The sequence below is a fragment of the Embiotoca jacksoni genome, unplaced genomic scaffold, assembly GCF_022577435.1.
Source record: "Embiotoca jacksoni isolate LCO1_2020_lvr unplaced genomic scaffold, fEmbJac1.0.p SCAF_8, whole genome shotgun sequence".
Taxonomy (NCBI): Eukaryota; Metazoa; Chordata; class Actinopteri; family Embiotocidae; genus Embiotoca; species Embiotoca jacksoni.
The window spans coordinates 19,638,164-19,663,151 of record NW_027185436.1 but is presented as its reverse complement, the minus strand read 5'-3'; the positions used below and the strand labels follow the sequence as shown (position 1 = coordinate 19,663,151).

At 42.1% G+C, this 24,988-nt stretch overlaps 1 protein-coding gene across 6 annotated transcripts in view; it reads left to right on the top strand.

The window, feature by feature from the left end:
• fgfr1a (fibroblast growth factor receptor 1a) overlaps positions 1–22,559 on the top strand; it is a 38,128-nt gene extending 15,569 nt beyond the window's left edge. For 3 of the 6 annotated variants that reach the window (XM_069178036.1, XM_069178035.1, XM_069178034.1), the window contains 16 exons: positions 4,305–4,547; positions 5,088–5,177; positions 5,896–6,068; positions 8,044–8,167; positions 9,112–9,302; positions 9,568–9,718; positions 12,643–12,840; positions 13,283–13,427; positions 13,743–13,864; positions 14,378–14,488; positions 15,100–15,290; positions 15,427–15,549; positions 15,635–15,705; positions 15,813–15,950; positions 16,455–16,560; positions 16,654–22,559. In XM_069178036.1, coding sequence (XP_069034137.1) covers positions 4,305–4,547; positions 5,088–5,177; positions 5,896–6,068; positions 8,044–8,167; positions 9,112–9,302; positions 9,568–9,718; positions 12,643–12,840; positions 13,283–13,427; positions 13,743–13,864; positions 14,378–14,488; positions 15,100–15,290; positions 15,427–15,549; positions 15,635–15,705; positions 15,813–15,950; positions 16,455–16,560; positions 16,654–16,830 — 2,354 coding nt within the window. In that variant the 3' untranslated portion in view covers positions 16,831–22,559. Of the gene's footprint in view, positions 1–4,304; positions 4,548–5,087; positions 5,178–5,895; positions 6,069–8,043; positions 8,168–9,111; positions 9,303–9,567; positions 9,719–10,479; positions 10,625–12,642; positions 12,841–13,281; positions 13,428–13,742; positions 13,865–14,377; positions 14,489–15,099; positions 15,291–15,426; positions 15,550–15,634; positions 15,706–15,812; positions 15,951–16,454; positions 16,561–16,653 lie in introns of all 6 variants that reach the window. The other 3 variants (XM_069178038.1, XM_069178039.1, XM_069178037.1) reach the window with 3 other exon arrangements.
• Positions 22,560–24,988: the final 2,429 nt, after the last annotated feature.

Here is a 24,988-nt window from a genome sequence, read left to right as displayed (position 1 = left end):
CAGCTAAGTTCAACATATAGTTGTTGTCGCTTTTGTGTTTCTGTTGTCAGAGAACTGAACTGGGATAAAAATTGTTTTTTTTAATCGCGGCCCAAAACACTACATGTTAACCGACTCTTTTAGCTGCTGGTCTGCAGGGATGAAATCATTATTTTGTGATTGTGAGTTCATCTAAAAAAATTTTTTTAAAAATCCGCTATCTGCTGTGTAAAATATATTATTTTATTATTGTTATTATTTATTTAAGATGTATGATTCATTGCTAATGCACAAAACTCCTTAATTTTAAAAGCCAAAACTAGAAATTGCTCAAAAAGAGAAAAATAATCTGACAAACTGTTAAAATCATCATCATGTTTCCATTTGAAGATAGAGGAGCAATAACTTGTTCAGCAAGTTTCTTCAACATCCTTAGAAAAGGCAAAATGCAGTTTGATGCTCTAAGCAGCATTAAATTAACAGGTCGTCTCAACATCCTCAATTAAGTATGAAATACACAGCATAGAAACAATAAAATAGCCCAGTTGAACCTCTCCTAACTTGGAAAGTTGGGAATGGAAGGCCAGCAGTGCATGTATTGTTTGAGTGTCATGGATTACTTATCTATGTAGCAACACATCCCTACAAATTGCTCAAACTGTGTGAAGCTGTCAAATACAGTAAAGAAAATAGTAGCATAGTTTTATTCTTTTGAGAGGCCTTGGTTTTATTATGTTTGTCCATTAAAGTCATAATGTAAGGCTAAATGTAGCTGAACTAATTTGAATGACACTGAAACAACTTTGCAGTGCAGTTACCCTTGTAGCTCCCATGTGTTAATCCATGCTGATTGTGAGTGGCTCATTTAAGAATGAAAAGGTCCTCCACTGGAGTGCTTTAAGGAGGGACATTCACTCTGTAAGTTTCTGGGAGCTTGCTAATGAGCATTGTCCTATTCCTTTGCTTCCTGGGTGCTGTCCTTTGTCTCTTATCAGAGTCCCCTCTGCATGTCACCCACCCCTTCACTCTGCTGTGGGCAAATTAACAGAGGAGAAAACTTGCCATAGCCATTTTCTCTGTGTGCCAGTTCAGAATCTCAACTAGCCTGACTTTCCTGCATTCAACCATCACTCCAGTGAGAGCAGGAAATCCCAGAAGTCATTCACGCGGCATATTGCTTCCTATGTTGTAGCCAGAGAAAGTTCCATAGACGGGCGCCAACTCTCCCTTTTAGTTTGTCTTGCATTAACAGACTAGTGAGCTTTTCCTTCTTTGTTTAAAAAAAAAATTCACTGCGTTCTTCTTCACCAAAATTCCTTTCATGATTTATTTAATTAGGCTGATTTTAAATGATGTCAATCAATTCTCCCAAATGGTTGAAAGAACCCATGAGAGACCATTCCAGATGGGTTGCTTTCTGAAACTATGGTTCTTAATCCATTTTAATCCAATCATAGTTGCAGGAAGATTAACTGAGATGAAACATCCTCGAATTCAAAGGAAGTGTGAAAGCTTGGCACTTACCTCCCTGTGAAGAGTTGAAAACAAATTTACTGTGAATGATACAAGTGTGTAGGTATTTGTTAGCTTGACATTTATACACAGAGTTAGCCAGAAAGATGTTGGCTCAAAGTTTTATTTTAGAGAGTCCTGAGGTTGATTTGACAACACTCTGTTATATCTTACTCCCGTTTTAAAAGGGTTGTCACAGAAGCACAAATGGTCCTGATTGTGGCCTAGAATAAAGCACCAAGCAAATTTTACTGCTTCTATGGGCGTTTTATAATGTCTGCAGTCAGATTAACGGCTGGGATGTTGACACAGTCTTATCTGTGGCATCTCCATTTAGAGGGCAGTGACAGAAACATACTGGTCAGCCCCCACACACAGCACAGAGACTTTGTGTTTAAGGCTAAGTCCTGGTTGGATAGCTGTAGACCCATCACTAACAGTATGTCCACATTAAGCCAATACAATTTATAAATGTGTCTTTTTCTCTGTTTCAACCCTACATTCAGACTAAAACAGGAATTTTGTCCCCCCAAAATTCAACTTTTCCAAAGTGAAAAATCTGAAAATGCCTGCCAGGTGTTTCCATGTGTGTAAAGTCAACAGAATAATGATTTAGCACAGTCCAGTAAGGGTCAGGGGCCTTTAGTCGTATCCAACTAATTTTGGGTCATTTCTATTTAAATGCCTGTATAGAAGAATCCACTGATTGTGAAGTCTGTATTTTACCAGCACTGCGGCAGTTTAAGAATGACCGCTGGTTGACATGTTGTGTTTAATGGGATGCAATTAAATCACTACTTTATACTCTACATTTTCAATTGTGTGTCAAAAAAATTAAAAACAATCTGTAAATAAGAACAACTTGAATTGTTCATTTGGCTGCATTAAAAACACACAGCACAGGTGGCCGAAGACATTGTGTGTGACTGTGTCACAATATAATTGTGACACAAAGCTGATCCCTCTTTCCCATTCCTTACCAGATGTAATGATGCACGTGTGTTGTTGTCCAACTTGAAAAAAAAGAGAAGAAAAAAAAAAAGACTGTGATTAAGAAGACCTACGGCTGTTTTTACATTGTTCAGGTGTGTCACTATAGACTGTCTGGAAACGGGAATGAAACTGAAAATGGTTTTCACACAAAAACAACATTTTTAAAATCTAGACTGCTTAATGTAGACATGGTATAAATGCCTCTTCTGCTTTTCCCCCCCCTTTGGTTTGTTTTTGAGGAGAAAGTTGATCCTACCCCCCCGGCCCCTTTTCCTGCTGGGATTAAGGGCCTGTCAGACATATGTGATCCAGGAAATACCTTTACTAGGCCCAAGTGGGGTCACCATAGCAACTGGCACTAGAACCTGCCACTGCAGGCCCTCTCTTGCTCGCTCCTGTGCACATGCTCACTGGCTTGCTCTCCCTGCTCCCTCTTCCCCGGTATTGTTTGGGATCCTTTGTTGTGATGGTGGGAGGGATTAGTCAGGTTTGCTGATGTTGTCCTGAGGTTATTCTATATAGCTGTGCTTCCTGTTGTGATCAGGAGGAAGAGCGTTTATAAAAACACAGTGTGCTTTTGAGAATAGTTTGGACTAATCTCATCTTGAAGGATTGTTCACCGCTATGGTATTTGATTATCTAATTCAATTTGCGTTATAATGCTGAAGGGGCTAAGTAGGAAATGGGAAAGGTGGATGAATAAAATGACAGATTTTACATTAAGGCGCCGTTTCAGGGGACTTTGGAAAGGACATTTGGCTAAGACGGCAGAACTATATCATTATAGGTTAAGTGATTGGTAAATTAACACATTTTAAGTTTAAATATAATTAATATACAGCTATCTAAAACTCCAAACATTGTTTGGTTCCATCTTCTCAAATAGAAGGATTTGCTACTTTTCTCTGCTTATTTTATATATTTGTAAACTGAATATTTGCATGTTACCTAACAAAAAATATCTTGAGCACTGATTTGCCTATTTTCTGACATCAAACAATTGTCAAGAAAACAATGAGCAGAAACTATTTATACAGACAACGATGATCAGTTGCAGCTTTTATGTCCACAAACTAACTTTATCAGAACTGTGTACCTGGAGTCCCTTTCTTCGCAAGGAAGTGTGATCCTAAAGCAAGAATGTCAAGCAACTTGGCCAGTGACGATCTTTACCTTCGTAACTAGACAAGCAACACCACTGTGATGGACAACGTGTCAGTATAATTGGGTTACCCCCCTCCCTCCTGCAGACTATGTAGTCATTTAGAACGGGGCCTCAGGTGTCTTGCTTCATGACACCTCCCCTTTCTTCATTCCTCTAATTGAATTTAACCTTCCTTTCAGGCAGGCAAAGAAGCTCCTTGCCTGCCTGACATTAGGGCCTTGACTAATTTAGGATGCGATTTCATTTGGGGGAGAGGTAAGGCAGACGATGTGGCACGGCACGAGGAAATCATGGAAGGGCTTTTCTGATGTCTTTTGCACCCTGTTTTATGATTGAAGTACTTTTTTGACAGTTTGTAACCGTACAGAAACGACCCCATTTTATGTGAGAGAACTCTGAACATTTTAGGCACTCTATACCTTATTGGTTACTATTTATTTTTGTCTGATAGGTGATGCGGTTTGTTTTTCAGCAGGAATAAACATGCTGGTTATTTGATTGTGAATGAATTCCAGTATATATATCATAGTTTGTACTGAAGGTATAAACTTTGTCATATCTGGATGGAGTTGTATTAATGTCTTTTTATGTACATAAAGTCATAGCGTTAAATAGTGAGGTATTAAAAAGATCCACGGCATTCTTCCTTTTATAGTCTCTGTGGAAACGCAAGCTCAAATGTTCACCCTCTACCTTGGGGATCGTCTGGATCTGAGTTGCCCTGCCAAGGAGTCCTCCCATGCTGTCAACTGGACCAAAGACCATGTGGTTGTCATGGATGGAGAACACACACGCATCCGCAGCGGCCAGCTGGAGATTGAGACTGTGGAGCTGACTGACTCTGGTCTGTACGCATGCACCACCTTCGGGAACCACAGCGTCTACTTCAACGTCACGGGTAAAGTCGTAGAAACAGTGAAGATACAGTCTCTGTAGTCTTTTGTCATTCTTTTCTGTCACTGAATAGTCACATACTCTGCTCCAACTCAGCAGTTGTGTTCTGATGTGTTAGATGAGTTATTCACTTCATCACAGTCTACATTTTCAGTCTGTGTTTGTTGGTCCTTTGTTTTTGTTTTTTAATAGATAATTCCTTGAGTTCACTGTGCATTTTTCAAACACATCACTTTGACATGATTTCACAACGCACAATATTAACACAGTGTCATATTTATTAGACTATTCCAATTTCCACATAAACATTTAATCATTAAAACAATCTCTAGTGCTTTATTTGTAACAAGCAGTACAGTCTGCATATCACTTAATGCCCAAACTGACCCTTCTTGTCGTCAATGAATACACACGTTCTCCAACACGCCCTTAAATATTTCTACTTCGCTCCAAGTGTGTCCTAAGCATTTTGTATCGGGGAGAAATTATTGTGCGGATCAGAAAAAAATAAGTTGTGTTCTCACAATTACTTTCTGTTCACTAGTTGATACCTTGGCCTCATGTGAAGACGATGATGAAGATGAAGAGTCTTCATCAGAGGAAGCCAAACTGTTGGGCAGTCAAAAACTGTTGCGTAAGTGTGCTGATCTCTTCATGCAACAAATGTTCATGACTGACTCACTCAAGAGTCACAGGGTTATGAGTAATTTTCATGGATGGTCAGTGATTTGAGAGCTTTATAATTCAATTATGGCCATGTGTAGCTGGGTGAATGATTTCACTCTGAATCAGAGGGTTTTTACTGTTTCAGTGACAGCTTTTTCATGAGGAATGTCCCTGTGGTGACAAATCATGGTTAACCTTACATGTCCTCCAATTTGTCGGTGGAGCATTTAAGACACTGGCTTCATCATCTTGGCTACTACTGCCCGCTCTGCCCACAAAGAATCCAGCAGCTGCCAACCATGAGTTTGTACTTGACTCTCAGAGCTTTATCTCCCAATCAAATTCACAAAACATGACTTTACTTAGCTGAGGAAATTTTGAAGCCACAGCATCTAAAAAAAAAAAAAAAAAAAAGGGGGATTTTATTCAAAGAGACTTGAAGTCCTTACCCATCTGGTACTGCCAAACCCTGTGACTGTAATTTAGAAATCTATTTTTTTTTTGGGTGGACATGGTTATGTAATGTCTTTTATGAAAGGAGCCGGAGGTTCAGTGTCGTTAAAACAAGTATAAAGCCTTAGGGTTACGTTTTCCTGTACGTCGTTCAAATCTGTGCATTGTTTCACATAGAATTGCATGTGTTCGTCATCTGCTAACTGCTTTTTTCTTCTGTCTTATTGTTTTAGCGATGGCCCCACAATGGGCTCATCCCGAAAAAATGGAGAAAAAGCTTCATGCTGTTCCGGCCAGTAAGACTGTGAAGTTTCGATGTCAGGCCAATGGCAACCCAAGCCCCACTTTGAAATGGTACAAGAATGGGAAGGAGTTCAAGAGAGACCACCGCATCGGAGGCTTCAAGGTTAATAGTAAAAATTTGCTCCCCACAGCCTCTTATTAGCAACACCGCACCATCCTTTGCATTTCTTATTGAATCACTCCAAACTTATTCACCACAAGTGGAGCTGTGTCAGTGATCTCATCTCCACATTAGATCACCACCCTCTCCCCTGAAGTAAGAAACACTTTCTGCATGTAAAAAGGAGAGGCAAGTTTCACATTTGACCTGCGAAACAATGTAAGATGAAACCCAATCCCACAAAAAGGAACACTGTGCCATAATATTACCTCCAGGTGGGCAATCCTAGCCATCCGTTTGGATGGAGGATAACATTGGCTGTCCTCATTCTAGGTATCAGTGCATCGTCTTCTCTGTAATTACATCCATGCAGCAGTAAATTTACCACGATACCTGCTTTATCTATTGCGTGGTGTGATTACTCTTTCTTTCTTTTTTTTCCCCCTCAGTTTCTTCCTCTTTCCAGACAGGCTACATTCAAATATGGTGATAACTGCTAACAATCTGTTAGGCTATAATGTTTGATAAGACAGTTAACTCCAGTCTCTGGATGTACTTAGCAGAGGTGCAACAGGTGAGGGGTATGAACCGGATCTGTTATACACCTCTTTAGTACCTACTGTAAATTGCGTCATGACTACTTGGAGATTATCAGATCAGAAGGGTTGTTCTGAGCTTTAATGCCATGAATTACTTCCTGTTGGCACAAGAAAGTCTTGAAAGCCATTGTCATTCCATTATTCCACAACCGTATCAACCAACACATGACATGGTTATTTTGTATTAAGAATCTGTAGGTGTATTACTATGTGTACCTTGATATTGATTTATCTGTACAGTTGCATTCATTGGCAGTTTCCCTGCAGGTGTGGGATGAATGTGCATGTTCAGAGGCTAAGAAACTACCCCCCTGCTTTCCTACATCTGCTCTTCCCATCAAGGTGTGGGCTAGTCCAGCCTTGTCTTGTGCTTCCCCAGTCCATCTTCCTCCCCAGCTGGGACACATTTAGGAGTTTCCTCTCAGCTGCCTGTTGCCATCGTACCCCCTAATCCCCCCCTCACCCCTCCACCCAGCCAGGCAGCACACTTAACCATCTGGCTGCTGTTTTTTCAGTCAAGGTGCAAAGGTCTGCATCAGCGGCTGGGGACGTCTCTCATCCCTCCCACACTCTCTCTTTTATGGCCGGGCTTCTATTGTTCATATAGTCTGCATGGAGACGTGCAGGAGGGGGGGGGGAATAATGTAGACCACATGTATATGAAGCCAAGCACAACACATCTGGCAGCAGGCAGCTGTGCTCCTTCATCACATTTTTAGCTAAATGAGGGAAACTGTATGGCTCAGTCTGTGTATATGCATGTTTGATGTTGCCATTGCCTTAGAGGTTTGTTGGCTAATCACACACTGCCGGTCTTGGCAGATTTATGGAAGAAAAATTATAACATGTCTTGGAAAAAAGAGCCAGACATTAGTTGGTGCTAATAAGACAGGTTGGGGCAGATATATATATAAAACATGTAGCCATTTTCCTGTGGTCTTTGTTAGGTAGGACAAAGATCTGCTGTTTTAAAGCACCGGATACTGTCAAGGAAGAGGGTGTAGTGTGTTATCTTGTTATCATCACATCACACTTCATTGAGCTTGTTAGTCGTTGCTTTAAAATGAACAAAATTTGATTGATGACATTTCATAGTGGGAGACGGCAAATGGAGAAAAGAAAGAAAAAAAAAAAGAGTTCTTTCTTTGAGTTGTTTTCTGTTAAACATCTCTGTTGCCTCAGTATTTTTCTTTGTGAGTAGAGAGATCAGCATAACATAACCTGTTCAGACATCTAGAGATTTATCTGCTCTGTCTCATACTGTAAACTGTTATCTCCATATTTTACTTTTTGGTAATCAAGTGCTGTTTTATTCCAACCACTTTCACCCCCCCCCCCCCCCCCTCTCTCTCTCTCTTTTTTTTTTTTTTTTTTTTAAGGTCCGTGACCATGTGTGGACCATCATCATGGAGTCTGTAGTACCCTCGGACAAAGGAAACTATACCTGTGTGGTAGAAAACCAATACGGCAGCATCAATCACACCTACCAGCTAGATGTAGTCGGTAAGAGTTTACTGTAATCATGTTTTTGGATGTGCCTTGCCAGGAAATCTTGATCGTAGCAAGATCGCCTGTAGAATATTCATGAGGCTCCAGCGTGATGGTGGATCAGTTTCACGAAATTTCTCAAACCAGTAAACCTGAACAACCACACAGGGATACAGTAGCCTTGCTGTGGAGTGAATTGTGTAGTTTTTGTCACCATTTTGATTAACTGCGCCTGTTTACTTGTGGCTTGAGTAATTGATCCATGTAGAGGAGAGAAGTAATTACTCCTCAAGGGCCGGCCCTGTAACTTGCTGTTGCGCCATTGGTCTTGTAAATCACAGTCCCACTTCCTCCATCACTGGTGTCCCCTGGGCTTCGCCAGACCTCGGTAGACATCTACAACCTGATGAGCATTGAGATAGTTTCAGTGGGAGGAAAGTGCTGTCACAAGTGCTTACTAAGCCCCCGCAGATGTCTTTGTTAGAAACGCTTGCACGAAATGTGAACATGCCTGATTCTTGGCTTATAACTTTACTTTGGAGAGTTATCAGAATGGAGCTGCAAGAACATTTCATGTTACTCTTAACAGCAGCAGATGAGACACTTAACTTGCTTTCCCATCTTTTGTCGCCAACTCTTAATAATTCTGCAAGTAACATATAGATGGGGAAATACACGCTTTATTTCTCCATTACTGTCTGTACCTTAGAAACTATAGCCTGAAATTACACAGTGTCAGATCAGATAACTCAGGCGACCTTGTTTGCCATCAGCCCTGGTCATTTCCTGTAACAAAGCCTTAACGTGGCAGAGGTTTTATTTGGCTTTTGTATGAAAATCAGTCAGCCGTGTGCACTTTTGACTTATCGCACATTGTTTATCTTTGATAGTGCGCGTTTGCCTCACTGCTCACCAAATGTCAAAACTAACAATTGTGTGTGTCATCGGCTGTGTTGCAGAGCGCTCTCCCCACAGGCCAATCCTGCAGGCTGGCCTGCCAGCTAATCGCACTGCAGTTGTAGGCAGCGACGTGGAGTTTGAGTGCAAAGTGTTCAGCGACCCGCAGCCTCATATTCAGTGGCTGAAGCATATCGAGGTCAACGGGAGCCGCGTTGGTCCTGATGGTTTACCGTATGTCCGTGTCCTCAAGGTAGGAGCTTTTTCTGACCAACAACAAACTTAACTGGCATATGTTGTTATAACAGATGAAATGTTTTTGGTAATCACAATAGAAAACAGGATTTTGGTATGGAGTGATATGGATTTGTTTACTTTTCTTAATTGCTATACGAGTAATTTTCCTAAATGCCATCACTGTCTTTGAAAGATATAACGAACGCAAACCTGTCAAAGATCCTGCGTCGGCTGCTGTTTTGTTTTTTTCTGTGCTGCACATGACTTGTCTTTATTTCCAGCATTCTGGGGTCAATAGCTCGGACGCTCAGGTGCTGACCCTCTACAATGTGACTGAGGAGGAGAGCGGAGAGTATATATGTAAAGTTTCCAATTATATAGGAGAGGCCAATCAGTCGGCCTGGCTGACTGTCACCAGATGTGAGCCCACAGGTAACCACCACGCAGCAGCACAGGGACGACAGAGTGGAGGCGCTTCTAGGACCACCTGGAAAAACTAGAGCCGTATAACTCGAGACACCCTCAGCTGTTTCTCTCCTCCCTCCCTCGGTTTCTCCCTCCCTCTCTCCTCAGTACTCCTGACTGTAAATGACGCTATGGAAAATTCCCAGCAGAACAGTTGAAAGTGTTTAGTCTCAGTTTTATGTTGGACCCGTTCTCATTCCTGCCCCATGCCTGTGCCGTGCCCTCCTAATAAGGGCCTCTCTTGCCATCTTCTATTACTCTCACTCCCTTGCCCTTCAAAGTCCTCTGTACACGGCTCACAAACTCTCTCCCCTCTGTTTTTTTCCAGCTGTCATCCTCTGCTCACCTTTGTTGCACAGACCTGTTGTTTGTCTAATGTCCATATAGTTTGTGTGTGTGAGTCCTGTGTGTTCCCTGTTCTGCTGTGGAGTTTTCCATGCCCATCTCTTGCATGTAGAGATGAAACGGAGATATTTAATGTGGTGATGGTGTGACCCAATGTGGGGTTCAGCAGTGCAGACCTAACCATCTTTTCCACTAACAGATACTGGAGGGCTCTTCCTGACAGAGTCCTCTGCAGGGGCTCTCGGTGTTACTTTTTGGGCAGAAGGTGTTGGATTAAGGAGGAGAACGCTCCTCCATCCCCTTTCTCTTTCAGAATCCTTTACTCATGGTTCCCTTTCCCTCTTGGGCCTCTTATTGGGTCTGCTTCCTTTGTTATTTTCTAGACCGCTGGCCTTAACACCACGGACAAGGAAATGGAAGTCCTTCAACTGAGAAATGTGTCTTTTGATGACGCTGGGGAGTATACCTGCTTGGCGGGCAATTCTATCGGGTTCTCTCATCACTCTGCATGGTTGACCGTTTTTGAAGGTATCAGTGGTTCTGTCTTTCTCCTATATTTTCATTATTTCCCTTTTCCAAACCAAACCTGGTTGTCCATCCTCACATTTGCCAGAAAAGGGTCTTGTCTGACTCTATTTCTGGTGAAAAATGTGAGAGGAAGCCAGGGCACACTACAAGTACTAAAACTCCTCCTCTGTCTGTGCTCAGCATGGCTCCTGCTCCATCTAAACTCTTTAGATGGGAGAGTATGAGCCATGCTCTGCTGTCTCTTAAATGAAATCAGCAAATGCCAAACAGCCCAAGAGCTGTCCAGGATTATTGTAAAAGCTAAATATAAGATAGACGTATCTTTAATGGTCTCAGCCAGGTAGAACCTCACATTTTATAGAAGGGTTGTTTGGCAGCTCTGATCAGATTTCACTTTGAACTGTCTCTTCTATTCTCCTCTTTAATTGGTGTTTGCATTTGATTTGGTGTTAAGCTGATGTTCTTTGACAAGCGTTACAAATGACATGTATTGCTGATGTCATTTCCTGCTGTGAGCACAGCGGCTGGCTTTGATAATTGGCTCTCTGTAGTGGATGTGTCTCATTCCTGAGGATTGGAATGGGCATTTGTCCAATTATCAAGCTGCTTGTCAGTCAGCCTCTTCACACAAGTGTAGCTCACTTGTGTTACTGGTGTTGGTTAGGGGTGTAACGATACACTTCAGTTGGTATGGCGCCCTTGGTTTGGGATGCATTGTTCAATATGGGGTGCTTCCAACACAAAATGATTTGTATCAGATATTCTCCTGCTAGCATTAGGCAACAAAATGCAACAGTGCATTTTTCAGCAGCTATAGTTACTGCAACTGGAGCCTTGTATAAACTGCAATGACTTTTTCTAGAATTTATATCTACTTCTGAACAAGCTGTCTCGTTAAATAAGATTTTCATTAAAAGAATCATAAATATTAGGGTGTTCTTTTGGAATGCAGAACTGTTTTTAGTTGTACAACAAGACTGACACGAGAGCAGTTATTTTGATGTAGAAAGCATTGTTCAACATTTTAGTACATTTTATTTTGTATAACATTTTCAAGATAAAGAAAAGGCCTAAAACTGCTTCATTAATGACCTTAACACACAGAACTGGAATCTCATGAGATCCAGCTGCTGTGTACTAAACTACATCCCAAACCAAAGAATGATCAAACCATTTTTTTTTCACTAAAATGTGGAATCCATTACACCCCTACAACTAATATTCATAAACATTGGTGTTTTCACTGAATGGGAGGAAAAAAACAAGATCTGAATTGGACTATTTAAAATGTTCTTGCATTTTATCACATTAATATGCTATTTTTGTTAAAAAAAAAAAACAACAACAACACTGTTTGCTTGTATTACCAGCACCAACACAAATTCTAAATTGGATATTGTATTGATCAAGTGAAGCAGTTAAACTACTGCTTTGTTGTGCTGCATTAGACCTACAAGTAGACATAAAGTGTGAATTAATTTATTTGATGAAGTAGAGATGATGTGCAGTGTTGAAACATTGTGTGAAGTGCTGATATCTGTGTAAAAGTCAGATCCTTTGCACACTGTTGCACTCGTATATCCAGTGCCTTGATACATTAGCAAGCATTCATATTTGCAAACGATTGTTTGATGATTCATAGTTATATTAAGGATTATCTGATCAAACAATATCTTTTGGTCATTTAGGTTTGTCCCAACTCTTTCTGGTCCAGCGTGCATCTGCAGAGCGTTTGGTTGCCCTGCGATTTGAGAGATTTTGACCAATTCTCAATTAAAAATATTTAAAATGAAACTGTGCTTGGGGAGTTCACGTCAAAGGCTCTGGCTTTTAGCCATGGAATCACATGAGTGTTGTGTGTGTGTGTTTGTGTGTCATTTGCTTTATTTGTGTTGCTGAGTGCTTGAAAGAATGGATGTTTTTGGTGGACTTGGGTATGTACAACTCTGTTTGTTCATGACAGCTGACCCTACCCCTTCCTGCCCCCTGACCCTCCCCCCCTCCTCCCGCCCATCTAGCCGTCACCCACTACCCTCCAGCCAGCCACACCTACTTGGAGGTGGTCATCTACTGTGTGGGCTTCTTTTTCATCGCCGTCATGATTGCCATCGCAATTATCGTCAAGATTCGCACCTCCTCAAAGAAGAGTGACTTCAACAGTCAGCTGGCCGTCCACAAGCTGGCCAAAAGCATCCCCCTGCGCAGACAGGTAACAGAAAGTAGATAGGGGGTTTGGAATATTTATACTTTCTCACCTTTCTTTCTGCCATTTCTTCATACTTTTATAAATTCAAAGCTTGATAATATGCATGACGTGTATGACTCATCTGCACATTTTCACAGCAATTTATGTCAATGCTGTTATAATTCTAAAAGCATGAATTCATAGAACTTTCAGGTTCTTTGTAGATTCTTGAGGTCTTGTACATCAGGTAAGTAGAATTAATCAAGAGTCCTTAGACTCCATGGGCCTGGTACTCCATCTCCAAACCACAACAGTGTTCTTTTACATGGTTCTGTTAGGAATTAAAGCAATCATATAGTTTTCTTTTGGGGAGGAGGGTGGGTGAGGGGGCTCTCTCTCTTGGCTAATTAAACTCCTACTGCTGGTGTCTGATCCACTATGAGAGAAGTAATGTCACTGTTTCATACCTCAGGTGTCTGTGGACTCCAGCTCCTCCATCCACTCTGGAGTGATGCTCGTCCGTCCCTCCCGCCTCTCCTCCAGTGGCTCTCCGATGCTGTCAGGAGTGTCTGAATATGAACTGCCCCAGGATCCCCGCTGGGAGCTTCCCCGGGACAGGTATGTCTCAGACAAAACCTTCAGACAAGGCAACAACAGCTTAGAGGCTGGAACACCGACTCTGAAAGAAAGGTTTCAGGGCTGAAATTGTCAATGTGCTGGGAGAGGAGCCAGCTGCACAAGGGAAGTGAAAGTTTCTCTCACTTCCTCAAAAAGGAGACTAAACTGCACGAGATTAACAGGTAGAGTGAGTGAACATATTCAAATTTTGAAGATTAAAAGCTAAAGGGAAAACTTTATCACGCACATGATATAGATTTTGAGTCAAACGTCATTGACTGTTAACAATCATCTCCTGTGTCTTGTGCCCCTCAGACTTGTTCTTGGGAAGCCACTGGGCGAAGGCTGCTTCGGTCAGGTGGTCATGGGGGAGGCCCTGGGTCTTGACAAAGAGAAGCCAAACCGTGTGACCAAGGTTGCTGTCAAAATGTTGAAATGTAAGTGTCCTGTTCCTCTTAAAACTTGGAATACAGTAGACTTGGATGGATGGATGCTTAAACTAATGAGACCTGCTGGAATAAGTTGGTGATTTGCAGTTTTCTTCCGTGCATTGTAATAAATTGTGGAGAAGCCCAGAGTCCTGGCTTCAGGAAAGAGAAAGCTTCAACCACCGACACTCTGACGAAGTGATTCTAAGAGACATCTGCCGTTGGATCACAGCCATTGTGCAAATAGCAGAGCAGAGTAAAGATTTATGAGAACCCTTGACATCCCATATAAAAGTGTTCATTAAACTGCACAGGGGAGTGAAGATGTAGGGAAAGTAGCGTTTATTGTCTCGTACTTTAAATGCCTTTCCCCAGGGAGCTTTCGAAAACACACCAGCCAACTCCTTAAGAGCTGCACTGTTGGTAAATATACTTTGTAAGGTGCTTTTTGTGAGACCTTTTCACCAACATAAGGTGTCCTAATCACCTTAATAGAATTTTATTTTCTTCCCTCCCTTACAGCTGATGCCACAGAGAAAGACCTGTCAGACCTGATTTCAGAGATGGAGATGATGAAGATCATTGGGAAGCACAAGAACATCATTAACCTGCTGGGTGCCTGTACACAGGATGGTGAGACCAGACAGAGAGGGGCCGGCTTCTGACCCGCCCTGGTCTGCTCAGACCAACACACGCACACGCACACGCACACGCATGCTGTTGTCCCTCCGAACAGTGCAGTGAATAACAGTGTAGCTGTGAACCTTAACTTTGAGAGATGTGTAGAGCAGCATGCATAAGCGATTCTGACACCAGCTTCCGAGCTCGCAGTTTGAATCGGCCACAGCTGCTGTCATTTCTCTGAAATCATCCCTGATGAAAAACTCAAGGAAACTAACCTCTAATGACCCCGCAGTGCATATCGCTGTGTTGCCTTCACACTGCAACATAAAGCTCTTTGTTCATTCCTCTTTATTTACCAACTGTTTTGACACTGAATTGCATTTTTTGTAATTGGTTTTCATCTTTTGACCTCAAAATATTTGTAACATCTGCTAACACGTGCAGGATATGTTCATTTACGCAAGGAACTTAAACAACTCCATCCAACATGTTGTCACTCACAAAGTTGATTCCAATGGCCTGATTAAACATGAACTTGTATCGGGACTGTATATACTGTAGGATCAACACGTACCACATATCAATTAACTTATTCTGGTATTTCTTCCGTTAATTTCTAGGTCCACTATATGTGATAGTTGAATATGCATCCAAGGGCAACCTGCGGGAGTACTTGCGAGCTCGGCGCCCACCGGGCATGGAGTACTGCTATAACCCAGACCAGGTTCCTGTGGAGAACATGTCCATCAAAGACCTGGTGTCCTGTGCTTACCAAGTTGCCCGAGGCATGGAGTATTTATCCTCCAAAAAGGTAACCACAGAGTACAATCAGCGATTATCAGCCTTCCATAATACATTTACTTAATCAAATGGAGTAATGCCTCTCGATGGACAATAATTATGACTTGCTTTTACAGTTCTAGTGATGTCTGTTTTTATTTGTGCAGTGCATCCACAGAGATCTTGCTGCTCGCAATGTTTTGGTAACAGAGGACAATGTGATGAAAATAGCTGACTTCGGCCTGGCAAGAGATATCCACCACATTGATTACTATAAGAAGACCACCAATGTGAGTATTCTCCTCATTTACTCAATGCTATTCACACAGTGACACACCTTTAGAGAGCAAAGTAACGTGTATACCTTTCCCACAGGGTCGTTTACCAGTCAAGTGGATGGCCCCCGAGGCCCTGTTTGACCGGATATACACACACCAGAGTGATGTGTGAGTATCTCGTGCCCTTTACTTTACCAATTCAGCCTCGACGGAATGCGAGGAAATCATACATTCGTGCAGAAAACCTATACGCTCGTGTCCGTTTCTGTCTGCAGCTGGTCCTTCGGGGTGCTGCTTTGGGAGATCTTCACCCTGGGAGGCTCTCCGTACCCCGGCGTTCCAGTGGAAGAGCTCTTCAAGCTGCTGAAGGAAGGTCACCGCATGGACAAGCCCTCAACATGCACTCATGAGATGTGAGTTAACACTACACACCTAAAATCCAAAAGGTTGCATGTTCTTCAGACTTTTTCTGGGTGAACTCTTCATATCATGAAATCTTAAACTACAAGTTGGATGACCTTTTGACTGAATCTATGATTTGAAAAACTTCAGGTTCCATCCAGATTGTCGTCGTTTCACACTAGGGCAGAAATCCTAAGATGTAATGTTATGGTAATTGTTTGATTTGATTTTGCCTAAAATATAGACAAAGGCCTTGTGTACAGTTGTAATCTTTCTGGAGAAGTCACAAGGATCATTTTCTAGCACGTGATAATTACAGAAAGGGAGTCTAAGAGTGCGTCTCATTGATGTACTGATATTTGTGTACATTAACTGAATGAAGCTCTGTGATTTTCTGTTTATGGGCTTTCATAACCAGTCCTGCGTTGAACCAGATTATTATATATAATGTTTGAGAGTTGGTGGTGAGAGGATAAAACTGGACTACTTGATTTTTAATCTCATGATCTGTCCAGGTACATGATGATGAGGGACTGCTGGCATGCTGTGCCGTCTCATAGACCCACATTCAAACAGCTGGTAGAAGACCTCGATCGCTGTCTGGCCATGACATCCAACCAGGTCAGTTATCCTCCCCTCAAAAATCCAAGAAGTAGCAGATATGTCTGTACTGGAAAGGAAAAGCTCATTTTTCTTCTCCCTTTGTGCCTGCAGGAGTATTTGGAGCTCTCGGTGCCTTTGGACCAATATTCCCCGAGTTACCCGGACACCCGCAGCTCCACCTGCTCCTCCGGCGAGGACTCCGTTTTCTCCCACGACGCTGGAGCGGAGGAGCCCTGCCTGCCAAAGTTCCCACCCCACTCCAATGGGGCAGCCATTAAGAAACGCTGATACCTCATCTTCATTAAGACAAACATTGACATTTCCTCCATTCCCGTCCTCGCAGGGTTGGACTCCTCCCCACATTCCCAGAGATGAAGCTAAAAAAAAAAACACTGGTGCTCTGTGAGAAAGGAGCGTGGAGACACCTTGTAGAACTTGTTGGGTGACATGGACTGAAGACTGCAGCCGTTTCCCGGTTCTTGGTGGTGACGATGTTTATGAGGCACTTTGTATTAACCCAAGTGGCACAGTGTTTGTCACCGTGTCAGAAACGAGCAGACTTCCACTTTTCTCCCCACTTTGGGCGTTCCAGCGTTGGGTCAGGAGAATCGAGAAGCTCGACTAGGATCATGTCTGGCTTTTGTAGGTTGCATTTTGTTTGTTCCTCCGAGGTCGTTTCATCAGTAGTGAAGGGCCGACCGCCTTCTGCATTTCAGACCAAATCCAAGAGACGTACAGCACCGTGATCCAGTGCATCATTCACTATCTTCTTGTAAATACAGTTAGAAAGTTATAAATATGAATATATATTTACACTGTACTCTTATTTTTATTACCATAATTGATTTATTTTCTTTTGTACAAGGATGCTTTTGTTTGATCCATTTTTAAATATAGTCCTTAGGGGCAGTTGTTACATGAGAGTATTGTAAAATTGCTGAGGATTACATGGCCAGTTTTATCGCTGTATCACAGCTTTGATTTCCCCAAAATTCACTGCATACACATGGATGGAAAAATATATATTGGGTTTTCTATTTTTTTAACTTTAAGTACTTTTCATGACTCAACCTTGCAATACAGTAACTCAGTGTTTGGGTTTTTCTCCAGCAGAAGAAATAGATTTATGAAAATGTCTGTAGGGTGTCTGTGTGTCCGTGTGTGCGTGTGCGTGTGTGTGTGTGTATATGGCAGGTGTGTGTGGACACTTTTCTTGTCTCATTCAAGATTGTTCATTTAACCTCAAGGATGGTCACAACTGTAAATAGTCCTGGTTGTACGCCATGCTTGTTGAAATCCAGAGTAATCCGCTTCAGTCAACAACATGCACTTCCACTGTGCATGCCTTCCATGTGATGAACTTATCTTCTACTGTAAATGCTTTAACAGGAGTTACATTTGCTGCCATATAACTTCTGATGAAGAGTTGCAGAACACGTATGTCATCGTAAAAAAGATTACATTAAATAAAATGCTATTGATAAACAAACCAGCGGAGCTTTCAGAGTTTGAACTCGACTCTATAAATCGCCCTATAAATATCAAGATTTTCATGTTGTGATGTAAATTATGTTTACAGAGATGGACCAATGCTACTTCAATCTCCCACCCATTTAACACGGGTTGCTGGGGTCTGATTAGATATGATAATGTGCTGCTGACATCAGAAGAAATGTTGGCGGGTGCAGAGAGCCACAGCCGGCAGTAAACATGTAATTTATGACCGTGTGAATGGCTTGGCAAGTGCTGGTGCTACACTTCCATCCATCAGCTGCGCCAACCTTGATGCCCGTATCTGGCTCTGGCTTCCTGCCATTGGCTGATGCATCACCTGGATTGCAGTCTCCACGCAACAGGCTAAAATCAGCCGCACAGCGCGACTGGCTCTCGACCCTTTTTAGAAGCCAGCTCTTACAGCTCGGGTCAATGCAGTTAGCCCTCAGTGCTTACTGTATTACAGCAAAGAGGGAGAGCAGTTTGTTCGCTAATGGATAACAGATCTACGTTACTTTTATGCCAACAGTTATATGAATGTAAGATGCTGGGATTTGTAATTTAGAAATACCGTACTCTCAACAGTACACGTCGTGGTCTTCAAGGATACAACGTCTGCCTGAGTGGGATTAGTCCCGTCCAGACTTCCACTCGCAATTCCAGGATTCAAACAATATCGTTTGTGGGAGAAATGTCATTCACTCCTGGAAACGAGAAGTAATAAAAAGTATGATCTGTGTGCCGTGGTTGAGGTGACTATAAAGAGCTCTATTTTAAGAATGGAGAGGACTGGACAGGCCTTGCTTTATAACCTGCTAATGGTGCAGAGGTGCCATTAGGTGGAGGGTGTTATCACTTCTGACAGATGGCACAGGAAGAGTTTGGTAGAGCAAAGTTCATCATCCATCCTCCAGTACAGCAACAGTTAAACTGTCGAGGCTCAGCTGATAGCAGTGATTTATGAACTGACTCAGTGTGTGTCTATATTTTGCTGTGATGAGGACACACAGGGGGAAGGTGTTTGTTGTTCACTGTTATGACGGGGGAATATAACTGTATGTAATTAAATCGTTTATATCCAGTGAGATGAAAGAAGAAAAGACTGCTAAGTCCTGTTTTTGTCTTCTCACAGACAATACTAGATGGAACCGATAGGGGAGGGCAAATTGATTTGGGAATATTGGAATTTCAGCCATCCGTGCATTACCCAGCTGTAATTGGTATGTTAAAGCTCCAGCGACACCCTTGCTCACTTCTGGTCAGCCTGATGTACTGACTGTGCTGACCATTATGCCAGCTGCTTATTTTCAACACATTTTATTGCATATTTAAAAAAAAAAAAAAAAAAAAGATTTAATCAGACTGATGCCTGTAATTGCAGGATGCAAGATGCAAATTTAGAAATGTGTTGGTCTGAAACTCACTAGGGATCTCAATGTTTAAGTAGATCAAATTTTGTGGGCCGATGTTTAAATATTGCAAAATATCCTCTCAAATCAACCACCCAAAAAGCATCAAGACAATTCAAAACACTCATTTGGATTAAACGCTTTGTGATTTAAAAAAATAAAAATAAAAATAAAAAATCAGTTGTTCCAAAGGCGCTCGTGAAACACAACTTTGGTTTAAATGTGAATCAAACCATTGAAGGGAATTTCAAAACTTAATATCTTACACCATTAACAAACATTCCCGAAGATCCTAAAATATATATATTTTGTATATATAAAAAATAATCACAAACATGGCAGCTCTCGGCTTCTGTAGCTTTCAATAGGTGTCCCAACTACGGGCTATTGTTTCCGATTTCACTTCTTATGAATTCATAACTTTCGTGAATAGCTGACTTTTCTAACTTTTCAATTTGTCCAGATGTATTTTGTCTTCAATACTTATTAGCAAATGAATGCATGCCTGCTCAATATCAATTGGTTCGCTGTGAGCAACATCCGGCTTATGAGATGCGTCACGGCCGCCGCCATATTGCAGCATGAGTCTGGCCAGTTGTAATGGCAGAAAATGTTGGATTTTTGTGATATTTTTAATGTTCTAAAGAAAGAAATGCCAAAACTAAGCAACAGGGAAAATATTTCAAAGGTATTGAAAGTATTTTATGTGTTGAATATAATATATAACGGTAAGTCCCCTTTCTCTAAAGCTAACATGAATGAAGGAAAGAGATTATCGATATTATGCTAAATTTAGCTCATTCTTTACATTTTTATTTAAAAAAAAATATATGTATGACTTAACATTTAGCTCAAAGTACTGCTGGTGTAAGTAAAGCCCAACAGACCAGCTAACGTGGCTATAGCCCATTAGTCTTGTTGAAATTAGTCTCCCATGAGTCCCCCAACTTGTTGAACAATTAAACTAACCGAGCGAATTAAACCTTTGAACGATAAATGTGATTATTACAAAATGGATTTCTATTTTTGAATAGACTGTCACCCTTTATTTCTTCGGCAAATACAAATTTTGAATTCACTAAACTTGTTGATGTGAATATTTTACTTCCATACCACATACAGTTACAAGAATGGTTTGCCTCATGTGGGCAGGAAGGCATCACATCTTGAAAATATTAATGACATAAAATGAACATATCATTTGCAAACTTTGGAACTTTTCTGCAAGTCAGTAATATGAGCAAGATGCGCGTTGTTTATGTTTCCTTGGTGACCTGTTGGATGAGTTCTTGCTTTGTGTTCTTGTTTACCAGCATTGGTTTGATTTATTCCAGTTTGGGATTATCATTTGCAGGTCTAGAGTAAAGCCTGATCCTCTCCATTAACCTCCACCTTGTGTTTCCTGTCAGCAGTGACAGATGACCTGCCCTTCAACTCTCCTTGTGGAGGAGACACGTCGTCAATCAGAGATCATTTCTCAGCGTCATGGAGATAGGAGAGAGGGTCCTGGTGGTGATGATGGCACTGGTGATGGTGTGTGTATGTGTGTGTGTTTCTGCTTACTTGAGCCTTTAGGAAAGAAGGAGCGGTGACATCAGCCTGTTGTCATGCACCTCTGTCTCCTCACAAATGAACTGATTATTTATGGGAGCGAGGGAGGACAGTTTAGTGCAGGGACGCTGTCAATGCACATGAAAAGACTGTGAGAGGGGGTTACAGCAGTCCAACACGAGAACTCATGAATATCATTCTGGCCAGCGTCCATGTACAAGGTGAAGGAGACATGTCTCTTGTCCTCACATTCCTCCCCATGCCAAGTACCTAAAAAAAGAGACCTCAGACAGTTGAGACATGAAGTGTGTGGGTAACCGCAGCCGACGGGCTCAGCTCCGGTGCACCACAGATTGCTGAGAACGAATTTAAATGTTCTGTTGTTTTGTCGCTATGACAGATCCCCCACCCAGTTACGATGATGAACAGCTGTTTTGGGTCGATATGTGACCGCTGTGGTTTTGGGTGTAGGTTGCTGTTTTGCTGCTGAACCAAATATTTAATACTTTTAATGATGTAAATATTTTCTCGAAGTCTCTGAACCTTCGGTTAGCCCCCTGAAGTAGGAATGACAGCCGAAGACAGTCGGTGTCCCTTCCTCATCTGTGCTCTTTGGTTGTTGATGTTTCTGGCTGCACAGAGGGCCCGGACCCCTGTTTGTGAGAAGGCTGTCTTTATGACAGGTCCCCCGGTGCCCTGGCTGCTCTGTGGGACAGACATGACAGAAGGGGTGAGCCTGGGGCACACCCTGTCACTCACTGCATGTCTAACTATTGTCTTTCTCCACATCACCAAAACCGGAAGCAAAATAAGTTCAGAGGGAAATATCTGCATGGTAACACTTTACACTACTTTACATCACAGTGTAATAAATATAGTATATACAATCATTAAATTATAGTATCATTACAAAAAATGGATATCTGTACCGGGACGTGTACAAGGGAAGAGGAGGAAAACTTTGTGTTTAAGGGGAGACTTTAATCCGTTTCACTGTAATGCTGATGCACTTATTTTTTTCCACTTCGAGCACTGGATGCAGAGGATGAAAACAAAACTATTGACGACAGGGGTATAATTATTGGGCATTACAGAGGTAAGAAGACAGAAATTATACTCTTAAGTATTTTGTAAATAATGAGTATCTGTGTGGGATCGGGACACAAACCTTTGAGAAAATGGTCTTCATGTGTAATTAAAGAATAAAAAGTGTTGACATATTACAAAACACAGTATTGTACTGTATAATCACATATTATAGTTTCACTCATTAACAGTCGTGTTCATCCAGCACTGACTTGCGGCACTTTTAACAAGCCTTTATAAGTCTTGTTGGCACATTGCTGTATGATAAAGTGCTACCCGGTGTAATTCATTTCTGTCTTCCCCCTAAACACCAATTTCCCCCCCCCCCTTATTTCTTGTGCTCCCCTTATAACCAGCAATACGTATTTCATTGTATTTTATTTGCTGTAATTTGTCGTTGTGCTCTACTTTATTAACTAAAATCTGCAAAAGTGCCAGAGGCAATACTGAAACCAATAAATTTTGCGATAAAGTTTCCGCAGTGTTCTGTATATCTGTCATGATTTGTAGAAAGAGTATTTATGGCGTCTGGAGGCACGGGTGTGGTCAGGTAAATGAGATGGGTGAGGATGTTTGTTTGGTGTTGAGCTGGCAGTGGGGTGGAGAGGCGGTAGTGGTAGTGGTGTCTGCCTGACAAGGTGTGTGTGTTGGCGTCCATACAAAAACTGACGCCTACAGGCATGGCCCCGCCTCTTTCCCACCAGATCGACTTTCTTCAGCACAGGAATGAGACACAGACACCTCCTCCAGGCTGAGACATATAATCTGGGCCTGTCAGGGCCTTTATCAAACAGGATCAACTGGTGTGCTGGGCCTTTCTCCACAGTCCCCACAGGCAGCAGGATACCTGCACATGCATTCCTTCGACACATCCCTGTCCCAAGAGGCGTATCGCTTGTCTTTTATGGCAGTTCAGCTCGACGGCGGGGGGAGGGCCGGGGTACAGTTGCTCCTTTGCATTGTCCTGTCTGAAAACTAAGATAGCAGCACGGCCTTCGGTTTTTGGAGGATTTTCCTGATCCCCTGAGTCTCAAAATGTCAGCATCCGCAGAGAATCCCTGTTTTAGAAAAAGGCAGATTTGTGATTTCTTGTGACTGCAGTCTGTTTTTACTGCAGAGATAACGATGTGACATGCTGATGGCAAGGTATTAGTTCAGAAAGCCTTTTAAAGTCCCTTGAGGATACTGCACCTCACCTGAGGAAGCCCTCCTCATGTGTTTCAGCTCGAAGCCCCTCACGCCGCCAGTGACCAGATAAGAGAGGGTATGAATCAAAGCAGCAGCGTCGTTGTGCACAGGACTCTAATCATATCACTCGACCCTGAGCCATATGTCTTTGTACTCTCTTTAATTGAATTGAGCCTGGGATGAGATTGGCTGATATACCTTCCAGTGACTGAGCCGCACTTTGAGAGCAAGGCAAAGAATCAGAGCAATTTGGGATGGTTGTTTTCTTGGCACAGTTGGGTATAAAATCCTAAAGGTACCCTGCAGCCTGCCTTTGTCCCTCTGTTTCATTTCATAGGCTTAATCGCTGCAAACACACTTGTCCAAGGCCTCAACCTTTATTGTCTAATATGAAATTATTGTAAATTTTATTCGCATGTTTGCAACCCTGCAATTACTTGTTAAAGACAGACACATCAAACATGACAGATTTGTGCTCAGCGCGGACGTGTTGCGACAAACACTTACCTTATTGAATTCTTGGTCACATGTGAATGCATTAGTTGCTCCTGACTCACCAAGTCTGACGTCAACTTGTCTTGCCCATCTGAATTACTGGCATCTGTCGGCCACTGGCCTCACCGAGACACACGAAGATTGAGTTGATGATTTAATGCCTCAGAATCACCTGTTTATTTGTGCCCTTGTCCACCTCTGTTAATCACTTTGCGTGAAGAATTGCAGAGGAGGCGCAGACATATAGCAGTCATGTCTCAGTGCTGTATCTACAGTATAGAAACACCATAACGTGTGTGCACATGTCTGACTGAAGTCTCAACACCTTCGTGAGTGCACTGCCTGGAGCGGCTGGGATTTTCCCTGAAAAGAACTGAAGTGAAACAAATTTCATCTTTCCTCCTATTTAGTTTTCCCTGCTTGCTGTGCAGCCAGGAGGCCCAACCGTGAAAACCAAACAGAAATGGAAGCAGAGAGGTCTTTTCAGGCTGCTTGGCTGACGATCAGAATGGGATGTGGGTTTGAAGCGGAGGAGAATACGGTCACTGTTAAGTGTGGCTGTGACGTGGAGTTAAAGTTGTCCAAATGGGGTTGATTCCCGGTGAGGCAGGTCTGGCCGACGAGGAGGTGTAAAGCTCTGATTTTAGAACACAGACAGACTATATAATGAGACGAGGAGAGTCTGGCAGAGAGGAACATTTGTAATGTTTGATGACTAGTTTTTGCCAAACTCAGCATGGCCAAATGTTCCCTCTAATGTTGAGCTCTGAGTGAGTGGTAACTTGGCTGAACTTTCTTTTATTACTTTGAAGGGTTCATATGAAACAAGGCAGTTCAAAAGGCACAGCTGTTAATTCTTTACAATACCTGACTGCACTGCTTCTAGAAGCACAATGACTTTGTCCTCAGCGCTGCTGCAGAACAACATAATGTTTTTCACTAAAAAGGCCTTCAGCTCTTCATGTTCTATCAATCATACTGAAATATAGAAATGTATTTATTTGCTTTACAAAAGCGATATTTAACATACCAATGTATACATGTATGTTATGAATATAATGTGATGGTGCTAAAATTATAGAAAATTATCAGCCAAATCTGCAGCTCTTCTCGGCGTTGCAGAACTTCGTAGTAAGTTTAAGATAGTTCGGTTGTCCAGGCCACACATTTGTTGTTTTATCTAACTATCACCACTGTCACCTGACTATGAATAAGGGATGTTG